The sequence below is a fragment of the Nuphar pumila genome, chromosome 5, assembly GCF_984573655.1.
Source record: "Nuphar pumila chromosome 5, dmNupPumi1.hap1.1, whole genome shotgun sequence".
Lineage (NCBI taxonomy): Eukaryota > Viridiplantae > Streptophyta > Magnoliopsida > Nymphaeales > Nymphaeaceae > Nuphar > Nuphar pumila.
The window spans coordinates 26,194,589-26,202,828 of NC_143253.1; the positions used below are offsets into that span (position 1 = coordinate 26,194,589).

Here is an 8,240-nt window from a genome sequence, read left to right on the forward strand (position 1 = left end):
CCTGGATTTTGGGGCATTACATCTTGATTGCTTAGTGAGAAATCTCGTGAGATTTATGAAAATCTCAGGAAAATATGGTAATTTCTTACGATATTTTTAATTTCTCATGATTTTTTGTCAAAAACATAAATATAATGTTTTATATTTATGTTTTTACTGGTTATTTATATAAAAAACCACGTTTTTTATTGTCAAGATTTTATTATTTTGCGATACGCTTCACTGTCCATTGCTTCAATGTCATGGTCCTTGTGCAAGTTGTGGACCCACCAAAAAGGTAATGATGATATCATCATTGGCAATCATAATGGTGACGATTGATCAATGGATGGTTAGGATGTCAAACCACTTTCCCAAAGTGATTTGTTGTGCGATCACATGATCTGCTCTTAATATTTTCCCTATTTTAAGTTGGTGGAATTCAGATTCAGTATTACCCTATTCAACTCTAATCTGATTGAGCGGTATCTGTTTAGAGTAAAAGCCACATTTTGATCGGGGGAAGCTCTCCTCCGCTATCACGCGCTAGAAGATCTCTCTCTCTCTCTCTCTCTGTTTGTTGGGGAGGTGGGGAAACGATGGGTGTGAATGGGGAGGATGGTTGGATCGAGCACAAGGCATACGCACGGGTGGGTTTGCTCGGGAACCCAAGTGACGTCTACTACGGCCGCACCATCTCCTTCACCCTCGGCAACTTCTGGGCCACCGTCCGCCTTCATCCTTCTGACCACCTCGTCATTGAGCCCCATCCCTTCTATGACTTCGTTCAATTCTCCTCCATCCAATCCTTGGTTGGTTCCCCCTTTCCCACTCTTCTTCTTGTTCCTTTTCTTTTTTTTAAGTTTGATTGGATAAGATTTATACCTATATATATATATCCATTTACGTCATTCTTTTTGTTGATTTGTTAAATATTGAACTGGGTCTTTGCAATTATAAACTGTAGTTGAGTATCTTGGCAGCCCCATATGCATGTAATTGTGGGGATCGTTCATATATGTTTGTTCTCTTTGATTTTTTTTTATTTTGAACTTGTTCTCTTTCTTTTGATAATTAGGTGCCATTAAAAAGATAGAAAGAATATGGGTGAAAATGGGTCACATCCACTTTGAATGCTATCCTGTTGAAGTGTGTGTGGAAGAGTTTGATGACTTATTCTATTACCCAATAAGCATCTAGAGAATTCGTTGGGAGCACACCCACGCACTGTTGGTTCAAAGGATTGCACTATGACAAGAGCATGCCAAAAGTATAATTGTAAATATGCTAAAAGATACTTTTGGTTTTAGATTAAGTTCAAGAAAAGAAAAATAAGCATATCGTTATCATCAGTAATAATGGTTTAATATTTGGAAATTGATTAGAAGTTTTAGGTGCATATGTTCACATCGTTCCCTTGGATTATCAATACTTGCTTGATTAGGGAGACATGGCTTGTGCTGTTAATGTCACCAAAACTAGTCCAACATTAAATGGCAAGCCATGAAATTATTTAACCCTTGAACTGGGATTGATTCAACCTGCCACATCCACATCTTCTTGCTTTTGACATTTATTTATGACAAGCACTTTATCAGTACATTGGTTCCTTCAGCTTGGGAAGAAAGTTGTTTTGTTGAAGAAACGCCTTATGTCCTTAATGTTAACCCATAATAAATGACTAGCTAGCAAGGACATGAGAACCCTAAATTTTGAATCCAGTCCACAAACTTTTTGCATAATAGTCTCGTTCACATATTAGATGGCGGATTGCCACAAGTTTTGATCTTATTGAGATATTAAAAAAAAAATCTGTAAATAAAAGTATTGGACTGCTTCTTGCATTGTAGATTCTTGGTGTTGAGATTTGCATGAACAACATGCCAGGAAGATCGTACAAGCCAAATGATTATCATGTACATAAATGTATGAAGAATGTAGGTTGCTATTTTCTGATCTTCCTTCGTCCATTTAATGAATTTAAATCTTTTGGTCTCGTCCATTTAATGAATTTAAATCTTTTGGTCTGAAGCAATGATTTTTACCACTTTGTTTCATTAATGAAGAATTACAATAGTGCCTAAATGGTAACATGAAGATAGCTCGTGAAATCTAAATATCAACGGGAATGATTTCCCAATTTACAAAATTGGTGAAGATCAACATTCTAGTAATGAATTCAAAGTAGAGAAATTATCAATACTATTTTAATGAGAAAAACAAATATCTTTAGCATAAAATTAAATGAGTACTAATAGATAAATTATTCTTCTATTGTGCTGAAAGTCAAGTTGATACATCTATAAAGAGACTCTCCAGGCTCTGTTTTTTCCTGTTACCATTCTTTCTTCGGACAATGAAATGAGATTAGAAGGCTACAACAGTACATTGTTTTTCTTTTTTGATTGGTTCATTTGACTGAAATGTTTGGCTCAATGTTCATGTTAGCTCCAATGCTAACAAAAAAACTTGGAGAATAAGAAGTGTAAAATAAATATTGTTGTTTCTATAATAAGAAGATAAAGAAAGAAAGAGATTATATGAAGATAAAGAAAGACAAAGATAGGATTAAAAACATGTTTAGGGTTTATATAAAAAAGTAGACGAGAATGAAGTTGGGATGGAGAGGGTTATCTTGATTGTGATGATGGTATAATATCATTTGAGCCTTTGAACTTCATGAGAGAAGGTTGGAGATGTGATGGAAAAGGTAATGGGATAAAAAAATAAACTTCATACCAACATGAAACGTCTATCTTATTCAAATGATGATATGGATGTTCTATCCCGTAAGCATAGGATTGGGCTGCAGCAAATTAATGTTATAACATAGTAACTGTTACAATATACAAAGGACTATATTCATGTATTTGTGTAGTAAACATGACTTTAAAAGAATAAATGTAACTTTTATAATATACAAATGAGTACTTTCATGTACGTAACATGAGAAAATGCCAATGCTACCAATATGCCACACAAGTGCAGTTTATAAACCTTTTGTTTCTTGCATTTTCCTTCCTTGTCAATGTATTTTGGATTGTGTTTATGTGATTGTTCGATGTTTCATTTTACCTTTTATGATTTTTCTATTAATTGTTTTTTTTTATCAATTCGGTGTTTTTTACTTCCAGTTTGTTTTGATCGTTTCTCTTTTCACAAGTGAAATGTCAAGACCTTCACCTATGTTCAACTATGGAGCTTTTGCATTAATTACTTTATTCTTTGATAATTTATAGAAATTGTTGATTTGGACTTGAGGGAAAATGAAAATAACGTACAGGTTCTAATGTTCAATGAAGAGGACCAAATTGTTAGAATTTATATTCTACTTGTGTCTTGCATATAATTTTGGAGGGTATGAGAACATGCAGCTTATTCAAATGGGAGGAGCAATTTGATTGAATACCAATAAAGAGGTAGAACTTGTAATGTGGATGTTTATTAAAAGTATAAAATTGGTTTCTTTCTTGAGATCACTCACAAATGTTACATATATGGTCTCATAAATTGGAAGTATGGTATCTCATTAAATATGAGAACCATTTTTTAATAAGCATGATATCCAAGAGATAGAACTTGGACGACTGGTGATTTCCATCAACACCAAACATAGCATGCCTCTCTTAATTCGTTCACAATTGTTTTCTAAAATATCTATAGAATAAGGCAATCATGAATTAGGCTAATGGGTTAAACAACTTATGGATGAACTAGAGATTTACCGGATGATTGAAATTTATGTTCAAATTATAAATATGACATGATAGAAGTGACGAATGATGAACCCAAAGTTTGAAACTTTATGAATATTTGGACTATGCAATTTTAAATAAAAATGAGTAAGATTAAAGTGCACAGGGTTTTCAAGAGTGTGGACAATGGATATTGTTTTATACATCCAAGTATAAATGTCTTGTCTTCTAGTGTTCCCACTGGGCTAGAGACGCACTTTTTATTATTCAGATTTATCTCACTGTAGTTTATGTTTGTCAGAAAACCAAAGATAGAAGTACATGACTTAGATGATTATAATTCTCGAAATGATGCAAAAGCAATGTCTACACAAATCTGTATATCTGAGGTTATCTGTTTATTTTTCAGGTGGATCGAGTGCAAAATGAAGGCTATTATGGTGGGGTTCGCTTGCTGATGTCAATCTGCAAAGTTTTCTACAAGTACTGCAAGGAAAACAATATTGAACTTAAGAGTGAAAATTTCACATTGTCATATGACACTAATATCCCTCGTCAGGTAAACTTTGTTAGATATGGTTTGTTGGTATTGTTGTTTCATTCTTATTCTTTCACTATTTGTTTATTTTTGTGTTTGTCTTGTTTTTTGAGTTAATGTTTCATTTTATTTCAGCTCATTCTCATTGATTAGAACTTGCAGTTTTTAACACTGTTATGTAAATTATATGCCAGCAAGTGTGGGATTGTGCTTCACGCTTCCATTAGTAAGATTATTTGTTTGGGTATTATTATTATTTTTGTTAGCAATGCCAATGCCAAAGTGTAGATATAAAGCCTTCATGACCTACTTGAAAGGTTATTTACTCTCAATAAATATTGGAATTTTTTTCTCTTTATACTTGAGTGTTTTCCCAATCAAAAGGTTAAAAATCTTTTTGTTTTTTTGGCCCTCACCTCCTGCCAAAAGTTTTCTGGGGAAAGAAGCCATGCAACTATTACAATTCTTCATTTTTAAACTTGTAAAAGCAAAACATTATAATCATAATGGTGATGCATTTTCATTTCCTTTGATTATGCTTCTTTCAGTATGAAAAGGGATATCATCAGGTTTAAAGCATCATTGTATCTTTTCAGTTCTGATTCACAACTATCTTATTGGCATAAATGAAAGTGTTTTAACCTGGTGATGATGTTTTCTTAGATGGTAAAACCTCTTTCCTTTTCCATAATTATATGGCAATAATGTTTCAAAGTTTAAAGTTTTGTTCTAAAAAAAGGATGCCTTCATATGGTGTGCATTTATGCTCTCAAATTGTTCGCTTGAATCATGCAACTGTGGATAACTTACTATAATAACCATTCAGACAGGGCTTTCAGGTTCTAGTGCAATTGTATGTGCTGCATTGAGTTGCTTGCTTGATTTCTACAAGGTCAGACATCTGGTCAAAGTAGAAATCAGACCGAACCTAATTCTTAGCGCCGAGATGGAACTTGGGATTGTTGCTGGCCTTCAAGATCGGGTTGCACAAGTGTATGGAGGGCTTGTATATATGGTACAATCCATACCCAGATATTGAAACTGAGACTCCCATATGTATCCATGATGATTCTCATGTGAGAAGTTTACTTTCAGGATTTCAGCAAGCAGAATATGGATGTCTTAGGGCACGGTTTGTATACATCTATGGACACAAGTTTGCTACCTCCGCTATATGTCATTTATGCTGAAAATCCTAGTGATTCCGGAAAGGTTGGTATTCTAATAGCACTTCTTGTACCATACTGTTAAGGTTAATTTATTTAGATCTCCGTCAGATCAAAAGACTCAAGTTCTTCAACTCTGAGCCTCTTAGCTCAAACTGCAGATTAGATCCAATTTTGGTGTGCACTTGTGTGACTTCTACTGGTGTAGGTACATAGTTCTGTCCGAAAGAGGTGGCTTGATGGAGATGAGTTTATTATATCCTCAATGGAGCAAGTTGCCAACTTAGTTGCGGGAGGGCAGAAGGCATTATTAGAAAAAGACTACAACAAACTTGCAGAACTCATAAACCACAATTTTGATCTTCGAAGGTGGGCCATATATCCTATTTGTTTAGCATTTTTACTCAAACTAAAATTTTGTTAAAAACTTGTCTCATATCCACCAATACCTTCCTCTCACTCCACTTGTAGCTTGAACTCATGGGCCTTCTCTATTGTATAAAAAAAGAAAGAAAACAATCCAAGTCCACCAAAAAGTTTTGTACTTTGCATCATCCCTTTCCTTGAGATAGGGCAAGTTCATGACACTCCTGATGATCATTTTTCACACCTGCCACAGCATCCTCTTTCGTGGAATGCAAATGGCCCCTTAATGTAATGGCCTCTTTTGTTTACATGGCTGAAAACCATGGAGACAACTTATTTATTTTAATCCATGACATTTACATTCCTCAAATCAAGAAAAGTGGGCATTCTTATCTAATAGCTAGAAGCCCTTTCCTAAAATTTGTGGAATATGGTGATGTATTTCTTGAAATTGACATAGAAAGTTACCAATTCCATGAACATTAGATCATGTCATTCACATAATATGATTACCAATTCGTGTTGTGTCTACATGCACGTATGCATTCTTGTTTGCTTATGGAAACTTATTGTCATTCTAAGTATCTTTCTCTAACCATTCTTTTCATGTCCCATTTTCATAGTTTAATGATTAATCATTCTATTTCTTATATCTTTCATATTTAGTTTCATGTAACTTGCAGTTTCAAGATGCTTTGCCTCATAATTATCTTTTCCTTTGCACTGTGTATCCAGTTAGTTGACTCTTTTGAGAAACCGCCTTTGCATAGATGGTGTATTGGTAGCCTACTGTTTCATGACTAGCATGTGGTACCAGTTGCAGAAAAGGGTGATGATAGTCACAAACATTATTATCCACTGTTTATTGTCCTTTTCAGGTGCATGTTCGGGGATGATGCTCTGGGATCGATGAATATTGCTATGGTTGAAGTTGCTCGAAGTGTCGGTGCTGCGTCGAAATTTACTGGCAGTGGGGGTGCAGTGGTTGCCTTCTGCCCTGATGGATCTTCACAAGTAAAGCGTCTGGAAGATGCTTGTCACAAAGCTGGTTTTGTCATTCAGCCTGCCATGGTTGTTCCCTGCGTTCTCAATGATGAAGACCTTAAAATGCTTTTTAGCAGAGATCTTAAGTCTTGATTTCCGTTTGCATATGTTCCCCATCTCCACGTTCCAAAATGACTGATTTTGTTGATTTGTGATTTTGCATGGTCTTTATTAACTTATTATATATTTATTTAATAATTGAAATTTTTTGAAATTATCATTTAGTTGAGAACCGTCAAGCCTGAACCTGAAGCACGTGTACGAAATAGTTGAACATGGTGTGAGTGAAATAAAATTTTAAAACAATACTTTTGATGAAAACTATTTATGCAAGTTAGACACCAAATTGGTGGAGTCCAGGTCGGTCTTAAAAAACAAAAAAAATACTTTGTATTCCAAAGAAAAGCTAAGCTACTCTTTATACTTTATAGAGAGACATAAAAAATAAAGTGCTTTATTACAAACTTAAATTGAATTTAATAAAATAATTTTTAAGCTAAAAACAAAAAAAAGAAAAAGGTCTTCTGGAGCTTGTCTTTTTCTTTTATTTAGTTTTTTTTCGAGATTATTATTAATTTTTTAGGGCTCCCTGCTTTGAGGGGCTTTTTAAGGGGACCTTAGAGAGCTCTTTGGGTACTTTCGAGGGCTCATTGAATGTTCTTTTGTAAAAATAAACAGACAAAACACGAAAATACAAGAGAACTACAAGAAACGGGTTAGTTTTAAGAAAAATCACAAAAACAAGAAAGAGAGAGAGGCCTAAGAATCACATCAAATTTATCAAATGAAATTCATTCAATTGCAATGTGAAAAGATGTGGCCTATAGTTGCAGCATTAGCACAGGGCAATAAATCTAAGCTCCCACTTACAAAGCAAAGCTGGAATGATTGAAAAAAGAAATCTGCTTGCAGGTATAGGCATTCATTACCATGAAACCTGAAAGCACGGATTTGCAATACATTGAATATTCCATTGCCTTGTTCAATAAGTACACCAGTAGGAAAGCCATGAAAAAGCTTTCACATATAAAGAGGTCAAGTCTAACTTTAGTTTTTCCTGGCCTCAGCCTCAAGGGAAATCTCCAATAAGCATATATTCTCATGGATGGTGATACTCCCAAGCTGAAAATTCAATCTATTGAAAGAAAACCTGATCAGGGTCATCAACTGATGATCCATCATGGCATACCCGGGCCACAATGAAATACATCATCCTAAAGTAGATGATCACTAGTTTCACAGCATTCGAAGCATGCTTGTAAAATTTCCTCTTGGCAAGCACAAGAGGTTTAATAAATACTTCTCCTTATGATGCATATCTCACGACCACTGCAACATCCTCTTATATTCTAATAAACTGATTTCTAACCTATCCTTGAATTCAAAAATCATCCTAGATCATAAATAATCATGCTGCTAGAACCTCTCTATTGGCAAAAAGACCTAGTCTAG

The 8,240-nt window shown here is 34.5% G+C and overlaps 1 protein-coding gene across 1 annotated transcript; it reads left to right on the forward strand.

The window, feature by feature from the left end:
* The first annotated feature begins 482 nt into the window (after positions 1-482).
* Positions 483-7,002, forward strand: LOC149837185 (glucuronokinase 1-like). Its single transcript, XM_090005875.1, has 6 exons — positions 483-791; positions 4,084-4,233; positions 5,039-5,227; positions 5,308-5,424; positions 5,587-5,747; positions 6,623-7,002. The coding sequence occupies exons 1-6, from the start codon at positions 579-581 to the stop codon at positions 6,879-6,881; spliced, it is 1,089 nt and encodes a 362-aa protein (XP_089862001.1). The 5' UTR covers positions 483-578; the 3' UTR covers positions 6,882-7,002.
* Positions 7,003-8,240: the final 1,238 nt, after the last annotated feature.